Genomic DNA, 18,903 nt, shown 5'->3' on the forward strand with positions numbered 1-18,903 from the left:
AGATTGACCGTATTGTCATAAGAGAAGTTCATCATCAATTAGAAGTGAATTGGTGTAGAAATGAAGAAGTTATAGTAAAAGGCAATTTTGGGTGGGTGTGACATATGTAGGCTAACAGTTGCCTAACTGGGCACATTTTACAATCCAACATAATTTAGCAATGCATGTATCGTTCTGACAGAATATTAAATAAACATAATACAAAGAAAAGGAATAGATTGTAACGAGTTGTATAGCGTTGATAGCAAACATTTACCAATAAAAAACAAGGCTCCATTGAGTACTTATCCGAACAAAAAAACTTCCGAAATCACATGCAAATTGCAATGGATAAAAGCTTACAGCAAAATTAATCATTGCACAATAATTCGAGCGGCGGAAAGCGCATATACTTCAACTGCTGTTGAACAATATAATTGAATCACACACATAATAAACACATAGGGTTTTCACGTATGATAAATTGCAATTTATTTTGATTTATTCTTCCTTATCGAATATAAACAAGTAACTGACATATTGATTCCAACGTTAAATATTTTGCAGAAAGTAATCAAGGGATAAAAAACAACATGTTTACTTCCTCTGTATTGTCGTCGATAAAAAGACGGAGCCAAAAGCTTCTTATTCGGCGTCTAAATGCACAACATACGCGTTGTCCATTTTGTTTTCGACGTAACTACGACTGCTTCTTACGTCTCGTAGACTTACGAGAGAATTCTACGATATCGTAAGTTGCGAAAGTTTATTGAAACGCAAAATGGCAAGTTGCGATAATCGCAACTGGTTTACGAGTCGTAACATACTTACGAGAGCTTATTGAAACGGTCCCCAGTGTTATAAATTAAGCTGTATTTTCATCTTATTGAAAACAGCAAATATGTACAGTACAGTGACATTTTGTTAATTTTTGTGATGTAACTAGATTTTTTGCTTGGTGCTTTTTTCCACCATTTTTTGAAAATATTTTCTATATAAGACTCACTCATAAAGACTTTTCTCATAAAAATTATATTCCGAGAATGGTTTTACACAAAATTATATTCACAAAAATCGTATTATATTTGAGCCATGCTCTGTGTAAAGGGGGTTTAATGCTTGTGCGTAAAGTGTCCGCACAGGCTAATCAGGGACTACATTCTCCACCTTAACTGGATATTTGCTAAGAAGAACAGAAAATATCATAAAAGTGGAAAGTGTCGTCCCTGATTATTCTGTGTGAACTGCACAGGCTAATATTGGACGCCACTTTACGCACGTGTGTTCAGCCCCTTTATCACAGAGCACGGCCCATTTAGATTTGTACAATATAATTTCATTCCTTATGACTGATTAACAGTGAAAAACTTTGTATGAACACTACATGTTAAACAAGTTTTCTGATTGCCCTATGGTTACATGCTATCTTCATTTGCAACCACACTCAACAGTTGATACCCAGTTTGGGTGTTTAACAATATTTGTTCGGAGTGTAAAGATAATAAGCATTATTTTATGCATTTTTAAATGATCAACTATACTTACATTCAAAAGGCATGACACAAACTACACTCTAGACAAAGTCATATAGATCACTGCTAAAAACATTCTGTACCCTACCACAGAGATCCAGTATATTTACCCTCAAGTAATATCCAAGGTGTTCTGATCTGTCCATCCCCACCCACTTGGCATTGTTGATGGTCTCGTTGAATGGCCAGTTTTGGGATATGTTGCCCTTGTAACAAAAAGGAAAATGATGCGTTCATATATAATCAACTTTTACAACTTTTAAATCTGAACTTTGTATATTCTTATAGAAAGAGAGTTTTCAGTATCATGAGAAAGAGGGTTTTCAAGTAATGATTTAAGAAAGATGAAAACATGTTAATAGATCAGAAAGTAGAATAAGGTGAACAAGTACTGTCAATATAGGCGCCATTCATCCAAGGGTTTGTTGTTAAAATAGGTGTTGGGGAAAACAGCCAATTTTTATGTAAACATTGAAAAACAGACACCACAATGTCTTCTATATGCATTTGCATTACAATAATTGTAAATGTCTAGTTATCATTGGCAAAAGAATATTTGACAAAGGAAAATAACTCCATAAATATCAAATACGGAAATATCCACATACCCAAATAAAGACAGCTATTTTATGCTTTCCAGTGGTTTAAAGAGAAATATCAGTGAATTAAAACTGATATTTCACTGTTTCAAACAGTGAAACATATCGCTAATTTTCACTGTTTTACTGTGAAATGACATCATTTTCAAACAAAATGATGTCATTATTCCAGACAAATTCTCCTGTTAAACTCTTTGGCAATGTAAATAAACGGTGAAAAAAAGCATGAAATAACAATAAAATTTGTTGGATTCGGTGGAATATTGATTGTAATTCACTAGTGATCATAAAAAAAATATATTTTCACTCGTGACTGTGTCTCTCGTGAAAATATTATTTTCTATGATCATTTGTGAATTAAAATCAATATACCACCGAATCCAACAAATATCCTCTATCCATCATTACATGAAGTTTTAGTTTTGTTTAGTGCACGCTATATCGGTTGCCAGGTAACCTACCGTACAGTTAGTGAGCCAGGGCTTGTTGTCGACCAGATCCAGTTGATAGATCATCTTGGAGAGGATGACCAGGGCTGTCCAGAGCAGCGCCAGGTGGGAGAGCACGAACCAGAGCCCCGTCATGGGCAGGAACACAGCCAGCAGAATCACGTACACCGCACTCACTGCAGACACCTGGCAGGGGGGAGATAACTTGTGAACCCTTTACCATCTAGATATGTATTTAACCCGTTACCACTTAGACACGTACTTAACGCTTTACCACTTAGATACTTATTTAACCCTTTACCACTTAGAAAATTATGTATTTAACCCTTTACCAATTAGATAACTATTTAACCCTTTACCACTTAGATACTTATTTAACCCTTTACCACTTAGAAAATTATGTATTTAACCCTTTACCACTTAGATAACTATTTAACCCTTTACCACTTAGATAACTATTTAACCCTTTACATCTTAGATACTTATTTAACCCTTTTCCACTTAGATACGTATTTAACCCTTTACCACTTAGATACGTATTTTCAAGCATTTGTAGTCCCTTAGGAAGTCATATTTAATTTAAGACCTTTCTTACTAGGTTCAGGTTTTTAGGACTTCATCTCCAAACCTAAGATACTGGTGAGCAGCAAACAGCATAAAACCTAACAGACTGCGAGTGACTCGCAGGCTGTTCTGGTTTTATGCTGTTTGCACATAGCCATTTCCACTTTGCTTCTGAGTGGGAAAGGGTTAATGGGGCTATAGAACTGTGTATGCAGCTTACATGGTCTGTAATTTGTTACAGTCAGTACAACACTGTATGCAGACAAATGACAGTGGGAAATAATTTGTTCAGCGAGCTCACAGATTGAAAAGATTTAATATCTATTTTGATGGTTCAAATTTTTAAAGACATAGTGAATACGAAACTATGCATTTACAAGAGATTGCCAAGCAATATTGTCCCCTACAAGTGAAACTCCACCATTGTCAGATATTTTCTTTTATGTTTGTTGCCATAGCAACCAGAATTCGTGACATGGGAACAAAATGAAATGACGTGCCTTATCTCCATATTGCCATCTATCTATGTTTCAAGTTTCATAAAACAAGAGGGCCTGAAAGGCCCAAAGTCGCTCACCTGAGATAAAAAGAAATGACCTGTTCTTTGCAGCCCAAGATATCAATGGAACAAATGTTCTAACCAAGTATCATGAAGAATGATCAACGAATGGCCTCTTGGCGGCCATGTTTTTTTAACAGACCTGAACCATTTTTTAACTCTTCCAAGATATGTCCAAATTTCATGAAGATTGGGAAAAAAATGTGTCTTCTAGACTGTTCACATGTTGTGACTATATACATATAAAGAAAGCTGCCCCACTCCCTGGCGGCCATGTTTTTTCACTGATCAGGACCATTTTCAAACTAGTCCGAGACATCCACATAACTAATGTTTTGACAAAATTTCATGATAATATGGCAAAACATGCGACTTCTAGAGTGTTCACAAGCTTTTTTACTATATAAATTTAAGGAAAAAGACCCCCCCCCCTGGCGGCCATGTTTTTTTACCGATCCAAACCATTATCGAACTCAACTGTCCTATCCAGGTGTGGTAGTGCGGTCTCCTTCGCTTATGCAAATGAACCGGTCACAGGACGGTTACAAGTTATGTAATTTTGTGAGCACTTATGTAATGCTGAAATATTTATTTGACGAACTCTTATTTCCAGTCAGGATGACTATACTGACTGGTTGTAATTCAATTAACTAAAGGCATTCATTCAGTCAGGGACGCCTAAATACACTCAAAGAATTTATTTATAAGTGAAAACCAAGGCAGCTTTAACAAAAATAACTAATTTTTATTCCAAGAACTCGGAAAATGAAGAACAATGAAAGAAAATTAAGAACAGGTACAAGCCAAGTCTAAAGAATCTAAGTATCGTTACAAAAATGAACAACATACAGTAAATACCTTAATGAATGTAAAAAGAAGTTCAAAATCTGTCAAAAAAACTGATATAAATATAAGTAACTATAGTCTAGAAAGTGCTGCAAAAATCTAGTTAACAAAATAGGTCTAATTTAATCTAAAGAACAATATTTATGGAGATTTGGAAACTTCAGTGAATCTAATGTAAAAATAAGAAAAATTTGCTAATGTTATTGAAATAGAATAGAGTCTTTCTAATTTAGAAAATGCCAAATAAAAATAATCTAAAAAAATAAGAATAATTTAGAAAATAATGCCAAAATGTCTTGATGCTGGTGTTAAAAATAATATAGAGTTTAATTATTTCAAAATTCCAACCTTTTTCAAGAGCTGTTAACTTTTCAAGAAAGCATCAAGAGGTGTTTAAATCAGCCCAAACAGCTTATTTTATACAGTTCAGAAGAGATCAATGGCAGAGTAGTCAATTCTCCCTCAGAACAGTGCATTTATCAATGATTAATATCTTCCCAAATTCCAGAGCAGAAATAATCAAAGCGCTGAAGGCACTGAAGATGTTCCCTATTGCATAATTTAACACGCAATTCATTTTTGAAAATCAATCACAAGTTTGAAATGAACACACGCCATTCAACTTTATAAAGGGTGTGTCATAGCGCACGGGTCGAGTTTTGTGTGCACTTTTTATCATCCTTATTATTTCATAGAAATAACTAAGACAAAATAAAAACAACATGCTTTTTGGAAGTTCTGAAAGCATAGAAAGTATGATGAAAATGGTAATGAGAACTTAATATAAAGAAAATTTGCAGTCACCATCATATTAAAGGAATATTTTTTCTAATATCAAATGACTATCTCACCATGAATATAAATTCATAATGAAAGTTCCGTGTACAAAAATTTTGATTTTTGACACCATATACAAATTCAAAATATACAATAATCTTCGTATCTTGTATATGGAGGAATTAAAGTATATAAACATTGCTGTTTATGCTTTACTTGTTACCTGAGCAGTTCACACTGTGTCAACAACGCTAACATAAACATAGGTATAGAGCACTAATGCGCTTTTAGGCGTAGCTGTTTCAGTTTTCATCTTAGTGACTTTTACATAACGCCAACAGACACACATGAATATTTTCGAATATTTAATAAGCTGATTCGAGATACAGCCTCTGAATTTTTGCAACATCAATGCGTATGTGCTCAATTCAAAGGATGTAGCACTGTTCAGTGTAAGGAATTCCGGACTACTCTCTGTATGCTCAAACGACACAAATTGTGGCCCTGTTACAATTATGCGTTACAATCCATCTCGCAGACTTTCACTTTCGCCTCCAAGATGAGAAAACAATCATTAGCGAAATAGTATAGTGTCACGATAAGAGAAAATCGTCTAATTATCATACCACAATGTTTGCCGTACTTGGTCAGCACGTCTGGAAATCATTCATTAATGTGTGGATAGGCTGCCATTATTAACAAGTTTGCTATTTTGAATTCAATTTTGTATCAAAAAGCATTGTTCTTAAATGTGGCATTTTCAATTCGCAATGAGATTTGTAATGACCCTCGTCATGCGAAAATGAGTCTTATTCCATATGCGCCCATCATATAAATAGCCCACTCAGCTATCCCTCCTTCTGGTAAGGAGAAACATAACATATTGAGTGATTTTAAAGCGAAAAGCATCGCCTATGGCCTGACTGCGCAAAAGCACATGTTGGGTTTAACAAACGCTTGCCGAAACGCATAAGACCCATTTTTGCATGACGGCGCTATTGACCTGTGATTTAAATGTGTCGAAAGAAAACTGCGTTTAAATCAAATATAAATATACGATATATTTCGATAGTGAAGAAAGATACTCATAACAAGGCATATGAGGACACATATGAAGTGCTCTCCCGTAGTATATTTTTTATTTACTCACACTAATGTGTGGTTTGACAATGCTAACACACATTTCATGCGGTGAATATGCAGCTTACAAGTGAAAAACACAACACAATAGTTTAACTTTTGTTTAATTGTATTAAATTATTTAGAAAAGAAAATTGCTAACTTTATTTCAAAGTCAGCGTATATGCCGACTACATTTTTAAAAGACATTTATTGTTATAAATATAGTTAATATAATATATTTAGTTGTTTTCGGTTTTAGCGATTATAAAGCATTTTCGAGGTTGCCTATAGTATGCCTGTAGTAATTGATGAACTCATATCCAACTGTCTATGTATTGAGAACTGTGAATATAAACAAGCTAAACCTTCTACTAACCTTCTACTATTGCGTTGTTAGCACCCGTAAATACAAAAGATCGCCGCTATCTGTTGAGAACCAAAGAACATTTTCCAGACATACCCGCTGTAGTAGCATGAACGAGGTTATGAAACAGGTCATTCGTATTATTATTATAAATTGTTTGTTATATTCGGGTTAAGCGATTATGAAACATTTTTTTTGTTTTTGTCTATCGTATCGCTGCAGTTATTGTTGAACTTATGTTCAACGTTTTATAGATTGAGAATATAAGCGTCAACTTTTTCCCGAATCTCTCAATTTACGACCTGTACTACGTCATTGAGTTGTATGTGAGAGCGTAACCTATTGCGTTGTTATAACCCGTAAACTTTCCTTTGTTTATCGACAGGCGCATCTATAAATAGCCTCATATCATGAATGCCAAAACACCCGCGAAATAAGAACCACGTGACCAAATAGGACGCTAAACGCAAATACAATGCGACTATGACTTTTATTATGTAAGAAAGCTCCGCAATTGACCCATTCCTTCTATGTGCGAAGGCAGATTGAATTTTACTAATGTAATATAATGTTTCCATTTGTGAATAAACATAATTGGAGAACTCAAAACTCTTGCATAAATTATACAACTCTTTCTTGCGCGTAGTAAGCGAAATTGGGTTAATCATACCTAGGCCGTACCGACCTGAATTTTACACTAAGCACTTTAGACGGTTGCTAAAGCGACCATCTAAAAATAGATTACTGAACCAGGTAAAACAAGGGAGATAAATACTGCAAAAATACTGCAAAATCATGTACATGTTGTCTTTCTTTCAGTTATCTCTTAGTTGAAAGGCTTATCATAAGTGTTAATGACTAAAACAGTTATGTTAACTATGAAAATTCTGTGTTATGAAAAATTACATAATACAGTTAATGTCACATAATATTGACATAATAAAAACAAACTTTACTTCACAGGAAACAAATGTTCTGACCAAATTTCATGAAGATTGAGCAAACTAGAAAGTTACCAAGATTTTACAAGCAAACGTAACCATTTTCGAACTCATCCAAGATATCATTGAGACCAATCTTCTGCCCAAATTTCATGAAGATTGGACAATAAATGTGGCCTCTAGAGAGTGAACAAGGCAAATGTTGACGTCGCACAACGGACAACGGACAACCCACGACAAACATCGAACAAAAAGCGATCGCAAAAGCTCACCATGAGCACATTGTGCTTAGGTGAGCTAAAAATATGAAGAACTTTTCAAGTTATCGCAGGACCAGAAAAGTGTGACAGACAGACTGACTGACAGACTGTCTGACTGACTGACTGACTGACTGACTGACTGACTGACTGACTGACTGACTGACTGACTGACTGACTGACTGACTGACTGACTGACTGACTGGGACTATTGCGCTTACTAAATACACTGAATGTATGCACTGTGTATGTTGTCTATAATTTATTATTGGGACTACCAAACTGACTGCAGACACTTGGCAATAGAACATAATTTGCAAAGACAGTGTTTCTTTGGCCCTTTTTATGTGAACATTTGGGCTCTTTTCAAGTACAATAACATTACCTCATAAACGCAAGTCATGATGATGATGAACGCAACAACCTTGAAGATGTGTATTTCTGCCAGTCGCCATAGAAACCAGGTGATCAAATCCCAGATCTCACCAGCCTTGATCCAGGTTCTTTTTACACAGGCTTTAAACCTTTTACCCACAGCTACAACAAAAAGGCAATCAATGAATTATTCTTTTTTTTTAAACAAAACATTTTTTCCAAAAGTACGGATTTAACCACACGTAATTGACTACAACCAGCATTGTTAATTGTGGGCAGTGACTCCACTTAAAATCTACATCAAACTTGTTATTGAGAACCACTATTGTGAAAGCTGAAGAAGATAATACAATTAGTTTAGAGTTCTTTTTTAAAGAATATTTTTCTTAAGATAAACTTGATACATTTAATTCCAAAAGCCGAGACATTTGAACATTGAGGGGTTGCGACCTTAAAAAAAAATTGGAAGAAAACATTAAACAAATTTACTTCTTTTAAAAGGAGACTACCTTAGGTTTTCAAAAGTTAAAATTATTACACAAGTTCAAAATTTCTTCAGCATGATAAAATTACTCTTTTTTTTGTTGGCATCCATTGATCCCTCTGTGACGGTGGTGTGCGAGCCAGGTGAGACAGGTAAGACAGGTGTGGTGGGTCCCTCCATCTCAGCTTTCCTGAAACATAATACATTTGAGTCTAGTTCTAGGAAAACTGGACGTATGCAAGTGCGTTAAGTGTTGTGTGGAGTGGGGTTTTGTTGTGTGGCTTTGTTGTGTGGTTTTGTAATGGGCTGTGTTTTGTTCTGCAATCAATCATTGCCATACATATAGGGCCTCTTTTCTTTTAAGAGTCAAATAAATATTTTATACTAAAATCAAGGTCATCCATCATTTTTTTTATTGTTTTTTATACTTTTCACACTTCCATGTATGCAATTTTACATTTTATCAAGTTTTTTAAGACAAAATATTAAAGTTCTTTCACAACTTTGAATCTGGCATCTATGCAATTCTTTTTAATTAACTTTATAAAATCAGAAGCCAGTAGAATGAAAACAAAATAACCAGAGTGGTAGTATTCAAAGTTGCAAAAACATTCCCAAATGAAACAAGATCAGAATTTCTCTTTAGCACAAAACACATGCGCATCAGCTTTAACAACAAAACATTGCACACTACACATGCTCACTTGTATCTGTTGATGTCACTTAGGTGCATGAACGGCTGATGGAAATAGTGCACCTGCAGTATCACGAGAATCAAGAAACACGTTGGCGTAAGTAGACGGATAAACAAGCCTGTCGTGTCGAAGTGCTCCAGACCAATGTCTGCCAACCTGCCATTAAAGATCTTATGTTCAATGCTTGGAAAATTGTATTTCCAGTAATTTCAACTACAAGCAAAGGTGGCAATTGTTATTGTCACAATGAATAACTGTAAAGAATTTTTTTAGGTTACACTTCTCTCTACAAACTCTTTAAAAACAAATGTAATGTTAAGATTTAATAAAATTAAAGATTGAAGATAAGTTGAAAGTGAAAGTTGAAGATCAAACTGCTAACACATTTTGTCTGATGTTTATTTCAATTTTTTTTCTTAATTCCAGGCTTTCAGACAAATTGTGAATAATTTGTGTTAAATACCTCTGCTCTGAATATTTGGGTAAAAAACGCATTGCTTTAGAATACATACAGTACTTTTAATGAGAAAATTATTAGTGCGTTTTTTTAGACAAAATTTTGGTGTTATGTAACCCTTTGGGACATACGTGTCATCGCTGAGTTTCGTTGTGTTTCGCCAAGCCTCGGCCACATTGTCAAACTGATATGTGTAGAGGATGATCAGTACCAGCATTGAGTACAGGATCACAAGCCACCAGAACAGGCGCATCGTCACACGCCAGAAAGTGAACGCAAACTGTAACATAATAATGGGTAGATGAAAATGTGAAATTACGATTCATAATTTGAAAAAGATGCAATGTTGTGCATTAGTAAGGCTCGATTGGTCATTGTTGGCACGTACAATTAAGTATACTTAAGAGTTCCTGGGGTACATTTAATTATACCTGATCCGACAATAACCAATCAAGCGTTAGTAAGTTAAGACAAGAGGGCAAAGATGGCCCTAGTTCGCTCACCTGAGAAGAGTGTATTCATTGAATTTTTACCAAATGTATTGGGCTGTTTGTAAAACATGCATGCCTGCATATGGGCTGTCAGTTGTAATGGCAGCCATTGTGTGAATATGAATATATTAGTCATTGTGACTTTGTCTTTTGACCTTGGTTTCTTGAGTTGTCATCTGGACACCATTTAACAGTGTTGAGTCATTGTTATTAAGACGTTTGACTTAGTGACTTGAACATTATGTTGGTCATCTGCCAGTCATGATCAATGTAACTATGAAGATCATGAATCTAGGCGTAAGCGTTGTCAGTAAATATCAAGAAACAATTTTATTGTTTTGAGTCACTGTGATGTTGATCTTTGATGTAGTGATTTGAAATTCAAAAGGGGTATTTTTATAATCATGATCAATGTACCTATGAAGTCTTTATCCTAGGTGAAAGTGTTTTTGAGTTATCATTTGAAAACCAATTTTTGTATTTTGAATCACTGTGACTGTCACCTTTGACCTAGTGATGAGAAGATCAATAGGGGTCATTGGTGAGTCATGATCAATGTAGCCAACAGTTAGCAATTTACATTCCAAACCTAAATTTGGTACATGTAGCTGTATATTTTAGAACCCTTTATCAGCAGTAGCATATATCCATTGTTAATGTCTTCTTTAAACACAGCCTGTTGACCAGAGCTCACACACCAACAAATTACAGCAAAATGTTATTCCTGATCCCATACATTAACTTCATAGACAATCAATGTGTGTATCCTTCAGCATGACTCATTCCTTCCTCTCTTTTATAATCAATGTTAGGCATCAATGGGTTAATATCATATTGAGTTGTGTGTGTTTGTTCTTGTGTACTTGTAGATTTTAGAGCACATATGAACTGTAGTGTCCTAGTCTGATAACAAAATAATAATTGTATAGTGTTTTCATAGTTGACATGTTAAGATTTTAAATTACAAAACAAACAAATGAATTACATTCCATCTTGCATCGTTTCAAGGTCAGCCCACTGTTAGTCTGTCTGGAAATTGTCAATTTAGTGCTTTGTGTTTAATTACCAAAACAAAAAAAAACTTTAAACCATAAACATCTTTAAAAAAGATGCAATGATTATTATGCACACATGTCAGATGGATAACAAAGTTATAAGATGTTCAAAACATCTACATGATAAATTCCATTTTTGATTGATTTAATAAGAAAATTCTATCAACTTGACCATTATATTGTTTCATGATCCTAAGCATAAGCATTCTTGAGTTATCATCCAAAAACCATTTTACTGTGTCAAGTAACCGTGACCTTGACCTAGTGACCTGAAAGTCAATACGGGCCATCTGCAAGTCATGATCAATGTACCTATGAAGTTTCATGAACCTAGGCATAGGCCTTCTTGAGTTATCATCTGGAAACCATTTTTCTAAGTTGAAACACCATGACCTTGACCTTTGACCTAGTGACCTGAAAATCAATAGGGGTCATCTGCAAGTCATGATCAATGTACCTATGAAGTTTCATGATCCTAAGCATAAGCGTTCTTGAGTTATCATCCGGAAACCATTTTACTATTTTGGGACACCTTGACCTTTGACCAAGTGACCTGAAAATCAATAGGGGTCATCTGCAAGTCATGATCAATGTACCTATGAACTTTCATGATCTTAGGCATAAGCATTCTTGAGCTTTCATCCGGAAACCATTTTACTGTTTCAGGTCACCGTGACCTTGACCTTTGATCTAGTGACCTGAAAATCAATAGTGGTCATCTGTGAATCACGATCAATGTATCAATGAAGTTTCCTGATCCTAGGCATAAGCATGCTTGAGTTATCATCCAGAAACCATTTTACTATTTCGGGTCACCGTGACCTTGGACCTTGTGACCTCAAAATCAATAGGGGTCATCTGCGAGTCATGATCAATGTACCTATGAAGTTTCATGATCCTAGGCATAAGCGTTCTTGAGTTATCATCCAGAAACCATTTTACTATTTCGGGTCACCGTGACCTTTGACCTAGTGACCGCGAAATCAATAGGGGTCATCTGCGAGTCATGATCAATGTACCTATGAAGTTTCATGATCCTAGGCGTAAGCGTTCTTGAGTTATCATCCAGAAACCATTTTACTATTTCGGGTCACCGTGAACTTGACCTTTGACCTAGTGACCTCAAAATCAATGGGGTCATCTTGGAGTCATGATCAATGTACCTATGAAGTTTCAAGATCCTAGGCCTAAGCGTTCTTGACCTATCATTCGGAAACCATCTGGTGGACAGACATACGGACCGACATGAGCAAAACAATATACCCCCTCTTCTTCGAATGGGGGGCATAAAAATGTGACTTCCATAGTGTTCGATCACAAGGTTTGACTGAAACAATTTTTGAACTCAACTCTTGTATCAAAGAAACAAATGTTCCGACAAAATTTCATGAAAATAGGGCCAAAAATGTGACTTCTAGAGTGTTGACGTTTTCACAATATACATATAGAGAAAAATGGCCCGCCCACTGGCAGCTATGTTTTTTCACCGATCCGTACCATTGTCAAACTCGTCCAAGATATCAATAAAACCAATGTTTTGACCAACTTTCATGATGATTGGGCAAAAAATGTGACTTCTAGAGTGTTTACAAGGTTTGTCTATAGCCAAATAGGGAAAAATGCCACTATATACATTTAAAGAAAAATGCCCCACCCACTGGCGGCCATGTTTTTCCACCGATCTGGACCATTTTCGAACTCGTCCGAGATATCAATACATCCAATGTTCTGACCAACTTTCATGATGATTGGACAAAAATTGTGACTTCTAGAGTGTTTACAAGGTTTCTCTATAGCAAAATAGGGAAAACTGCCACTACATACATATATAGAAAAATGCCCCGCCCACTGGTGGCCATGTTTTTTTACCGATCTGGACCATTTTCGAGCTTGTCCGAGATATCAATTAAATCAATGTTTTGTCCACCTTTCATGATGATTGGGAAAAAATTGTGACTTCTTGATATTTTACAAGGTTTCTCTATAGCCAAATAAGGAAAACTGCCCGGCCCACTGGCGGCCATGTTTTTCAACAGACCGGAACCACTTTTGAACTCAATCAAGATATCAATAAAACAAACATTTTGACAAAGTTACATGAAGATTGAACATAAAATGTGACTTCTACAGTGTTTACAAGGTTTTTCCTTTTTTTGACGTAGTGACCTAGTTTTTGACCCGGCACAACCCAGTTTCAAACTCTGCCAAGATTTTATTGGGGCAAAGCTTCTGACCAAGTTTCATGAAGATGGGACAAGAAATGTGGCCTCTAGAGTGTTCACGAGCAAATGTTGACGGACGGACGGACGACGGACAAAGACCGGTCAGAAAAGCTCACCTGAGCAATCAGGTCAGCTAAAAAGATTGTTTAATGATGAAAATTACAGCAAATCACAGGTGGTTAGCGTGTGGCTATGATATTAATTAGTGAAAACATCATTTTGAATGATAAATTATCATATTATAACGAAAAATCAACTTTTCTGAAGAAAAAAAATTCACTATCAAATATATATATAACAAAGTTCAACTCGAAATCATCGAAAACGAGGTGCATCGTTTTGAACAGCCATTACTTCATCAATTTTGCAGCGATTTTCATGAACCCGGTCTTATTCAATGCAGAAATGAATTTTCTTTCTGGAAATGTATACTGTGAAACTATTTTTAATTGTCAGGCATTAATTTTTGTTTATTACGTCAGTCGAATTCAAGATCCTAACGAACAATTATGTCCCATATTTAAACAAATTAAGACTGAATTACCAAAGGAATGAGGCACTAAAATCCAACGTAATCCACGCATACATACTCCGTCTGTTTCGTAATCAAGATAAATCCGGTTTTGACACAAAAGGGCATATATTACACAGTGTACTTAACTGACACGTGACATTGCTCTATCACGGAGTGCAGTACCTGTAACGACAGCGTTGACTTCCTTTAGGTAGAATAGTAATGATAAGCACTAATTGTTAACAACCTTATTACTCATTGTGAATATTGTGTTTTTCAGTGTTGTTGCAGATAATACAGCCTCCACGCAGCGGATCCAGGTCAAAGACAATAAATGAAATTAAAAGATGATGATGTGTGAACAACACCTAACTTATATTCATTCTCCGAATTGATTATAAATTAATGCAGTACAAATTGATTTGTGTTTGGTTGTTTGCTACAAAAAAGGTGTTAAAATGGCTTGTGCTTCGTTTATGGGTTATCAATGTTTCTAATCATCGACAGCTTTGACAAGTTTTACGATACATGTTTCAAATCATTGTTACTTGTAGCAATTGAAAACGTAACAGGTAAAGAAAAATTAGCAATCATGACAATTAGTTCCATCTAAACGTAGGGTAATTCTTTACTTAAATTCACTTTTATTTTTGCGCGATTGTCATGAAATCCCCCGAAAGCACGTTTTTTGAGTGACTGATTATGACGCAATAAAACATGGCTTTTTGTCCTATTGCATTCAGTCTAATTTAAACGCATTTGTCCATTGGCTGTACAATTAAAGCTGAGCTGTGCCGTATGAAACCACTGTCCCATAATGCACTGTTAATTTTACACTTAAGAAAATTGTTGTACTTAAAGTTATCAAATATTTACGATGTAAAACTCTTGAAACTTTATTGAAAAATTACCAAATAGTTTGCTAACACTAATTTTAACCAATAATCTTCGCACCTTCTCTAATTTGCTAATCATAATAATGATACACTAATGGGGGCCAATTACTGATCACTTGATAACAAAAGACTAGTATATTGACATGTGACAAACAGGCTCCATCTCCTGCAATTGACTCTCAAGTGTCCTCCCTCTTTTCCCACTATGATTTATCGCAACCGCGATATATTTCGGACAAACAAATCGGATATTGACTGAAGCATTTTTTTTTCAAAGTCAGGAATTGGCGAATTTAAGTGCTGACAAAAACGTCATTTTTATAAAAATGACGAAATTTCGTGCTGGCAAAAATAAATATTTTCACAGTATATCGTGTTATATTTCTACACATGCTGGGTCAAATTTTAAGAAATAACGCAATACACAATTCGCTTAACCCAGTTAACATCGATCAGACCGTATTTATGAATGAAATCTCCAGTTATTAAGACACACGTTCGCATTCGACCAATGAAATCACTGGTGTGTTTAAAATGTCGCTGTATCAACGATTAGCACGTTATTTTATTAATTTAGTTTAGAATAGTGGACAAGAATATATTTCGTGTGTTAGCCTAGTACTTACTGTGGTACTCGATATGTACTTAATCATACATTAGTTATTACTGGCATCAAACAAATCCTCTACGGTAGCATTGGTTAAAAAACTATTGCGATATAACATTATGTTGAAAAGGAACATTTTAAACGGATTATAGTCAGGATGTCGCCTTAGATGTGTTAAGTTATGGTGAGGGACGGATTTCTATGAAACTCCAAAGACTTTATGAAGATATCACATATTAGTGTTTGACATTATTCTTTCATTCATAATATTTAAAGTGGTTAACTGGCAGCTATATCGGTCTCATTCCGATTTTTTTCCCGACTTGCTACCATCGTTTTAACAAAGTATTTTAACATCGTTTTGAAGACAGACAGACAGACAGACAGACAGACAGATAGTTTATTAACGTCTCACTTTAGTACATGATATTACAGATACACATATAAAATATGGTAAAAATAAAAGACTTGTCCAAAACCACTCAGTATGAGTTATGAGAGACACACCTATATATATATATACTAATACAAAGTGCCAGTCACGCGGTCTCGGTAGTTTTCAGACTATACTTACGAGGTCAATATAAATCAAAGTACTGACAGTACTGGTGTGACGATGTTTTTGAAGAGGATTGATATAAAAAAACATATATTTAAGTTTATCTACATCACCACAATTGTGTATGTGGGTACGAACATTTTGGGTAGGGAAAAAATGGGTACGAAAATTTTGGGTACAAAAATTAAGCCAAAAAAATTGGGTACGAAAAAAGATTTGTTTACGAAACAAATATTTGGTAGGAAAAAACAATAGGTACGAAAAAAAATTTGGGTACGAAACAAAATTGGGTACGAAAAAAATGGGGTACGAAAAATGTAGGGTACGAAAAAAAAAATTCGGGGTACAGGAAAGTAGTACCCGTGGGGAACTTGATCCATTCAGCGAAACTGGGAGGCGGGTTACATTCTCGATCAAATAAAACAAGAAATATCTTTTAAAAGATATTCCACGTGTATTTTTTGTACCACTTATCTTAAAAAAACGTTCTGTTACAGTAAAACATTTGTGGCTTATAATTTTACGTTTCAGCATATAAATTCAAAACTTGATATGCTCTTTAATTACACAATGCTCTTTAATTTCACAAGTATATCATACCAAACTTTATATTTAAATATCTTTAAACAAAATATCAGTGCGAGTGCGCCAAGTGTCGGCTGCACAAATTTAGCTCTGATAAAACATGGGATTTAAGTGATTATTTGGACTTGTAGAATCTGGATTTTCGTCACATTGTTACATGAACACATAGCTAAGTACTTTTTGCTTATTTGTAGTTAGTTTTTCATTTTAATTAGTAACATAATTAGATACAAATAGTCTTATAAATATTGTGTATATAACTTATACGTTGTACATTAATTGTTACCTTTTAGTGAGCGAAAAATCAAAGGATTATGTCGGTCATTCCCCGTCCCTAGATCTGCCACACTTTGCCACTTATTGCCACAGAAATCTGTGGAAAAAAAGAGTGGAAAAGAGTGGCAATAAGTGGCTTTAGCTGTAAACTAGTGGAATTCCACACTTGTAATTGGGTTTTGCCACAAGAATGGCAAATCTGCCAGTAATTGCCATAGTTTTTAAGTGGAAAAAGAGTGGCAAAAAGTGGAAATTAGGGACTTTAACTTTTTAGAAAGTGGAAAGGTATGGCAATGTGTGGAAATAATGGACTTAGTTTTTTTCATGAGTCTATCAGAGAGGCAAAAAAGACTTTGAAGATTTGAGAAGTGGAAATGAGTGGAAAATGGGACTTAGTCATTTTCATGGGCACAATACAGTATGAACTGTTATTGAATGAATGCAAATTCAATGTCTATTTACAGGGTCACGAATTAGTATATTCTAACATTTTTTTAGATACTATTAATCATTTTCCTTTTTACTTAACATTATATAAAAAAGTATGTAGAACACATCAATAACATCTAAATTATAATGAATTTTTTATTCATAAATGCAAATAAATTGATTTTTGTAACAGTTTTGTTCAAAAGAAACTTAAAAAATAATAGTACAAAACAATTAAAACAACTTGTAATAACACATTGATTAAAAAAGATAATGTTTAAGTTTAAACACATAAGGCAGTGGTGAAGACGCAGCAAGACCTGTAAATAAACTCTGACATTTACACAAACGCATAGGACTGTCAGTCTCCCTCCAGCATGTTGGGTAATCTTGGGAAACCAAACGCTAGGTCAAGTTACAAGGCCTAGACCCATGGCCGTACATAAATACATAGAGGAGGACGCAAAAGACTGCACTTTTTAGGGGATTAATTCTGACCTTTTGTACTGATATCTTTGTACATGCTGGGCATTCCCGGTTAGTACAGCAATTCCACCTTTGCATGTAACCCGTGTGTAGATTTTCCACATTTGCATGCGGAAAAGGAGTAAAAATATGTGGAAATATGCGGAATTATCAAGAAAATATGCGGAAAAAGACTGAAAATATGCCGATATTTGATGTTTTAATGAGATTGCAGACAAATGTACGCATAATTTGTCCGCATATTTTTTCGGACATTTGGTTTTTATATGCAGAAAGTAGATTTTTGTATGCGGAAAGCTTGATTTTGTATGCGGAAAATACACTTTTATATGCGGAAAGTTAGGACTTAGTTTATTTTTGGCTAATTCACAGTCAGATGTGTGCGGAAAACACTTTGTCATTTTTACAAGTATTCTGGACTTCGGCATTTTCGCACAAAAAAATCTGAGTAATGTTTCAGACTAAATTGTTGTTGTTGCTGTTGTTGTTGTTGTCAGAGCAGTAGCAGTTGCAGTTGTTGTTGTTGTATCAGTAGCGCTGGTGCTGGTTGTGGTAATAGTAGTAGTAGTAGTAGGAGTAGAAGCAATAGTAGTAGTAGTAGTAGTAGTAGTAGTAGTAGTAGTAGTAGTAGTAGTAGTAGTAGTAGTAGTAGTAGTGTTAGTAGTAGTAGTAGTAGTAGCAGTAGTAGTAGTAGTAGTAGTAGTAGTAGTAGTAGTAGTAGTAGTAGTAGTAGTAGTAGTAGCAGTAGCAGTAGCAGCAGCAGCAGTAGCAGCAGTAGTAGTA

At 35.0% G+C, this 18,903-nt stretch overlaps 1 protein-coding gene across 13 annotated transcripts in view; it reads right to left on the reverse strand.

The window, feature by feature from the left end:
• LOC127845715 (piezo-type mechanosensitive ion channel component 1-like) overlaps positions 1–18,903 on the reverse strand; it is a 255,188-nt gene that overhangs the window by 91,916 nt on the left and 144,369 nt on the right. For all 13 annotated transcript variants that reach the window (XR_008033338.1, XR_008033339.1, XR_008033334.1 and 10 more), the window contains exons 15-20: positions 10,132–10,280; positions 9,553–9,699; positions 8,938–9,038; positions 8,375–8,526; positions 2,572–2,745; positions 1,622–1,717 (exon numbers count right to left, since the gene is read on the reverse strand). Coding sequence is in view for 6 of the 13 variants with exons in the window: in XM_052376809.1 (XP_052232769.1) it covers positions 1,622–1,717; positions 2,572–2,745; positions 8,375–8,526; positions 8,938–9,038; positions 9,553–9,699; positions 10,132–10,280 (819 nt within the window). In the remaining 7 variants the exon portion in view is untranslated. The remainder of the gene's footprint in view (positions 1–1,621; positions 1,718–2,571; positions 2,746–8,374; positions 8,527–8,937; positions 9,039–9,552; positions 9,700–10,131; positions 10,281–18,903) is intronic.

The sequence above is a fragment of the Dreissena polymorpha genome, chromosome 9 (genome assembly GCF_020536995.1).
Source record: "Dreissena polymorpha isolate Duluth1 chromosome 9, UMN_Dpol_1.0, whole genome shotgun sequence".
Taxonomy (NCBI): Eukaryota; Metazoa; Mollusca; class Bivalvia; order Myida; family Dreissenidae; genus Dreissena; species Dreissena polymorpha.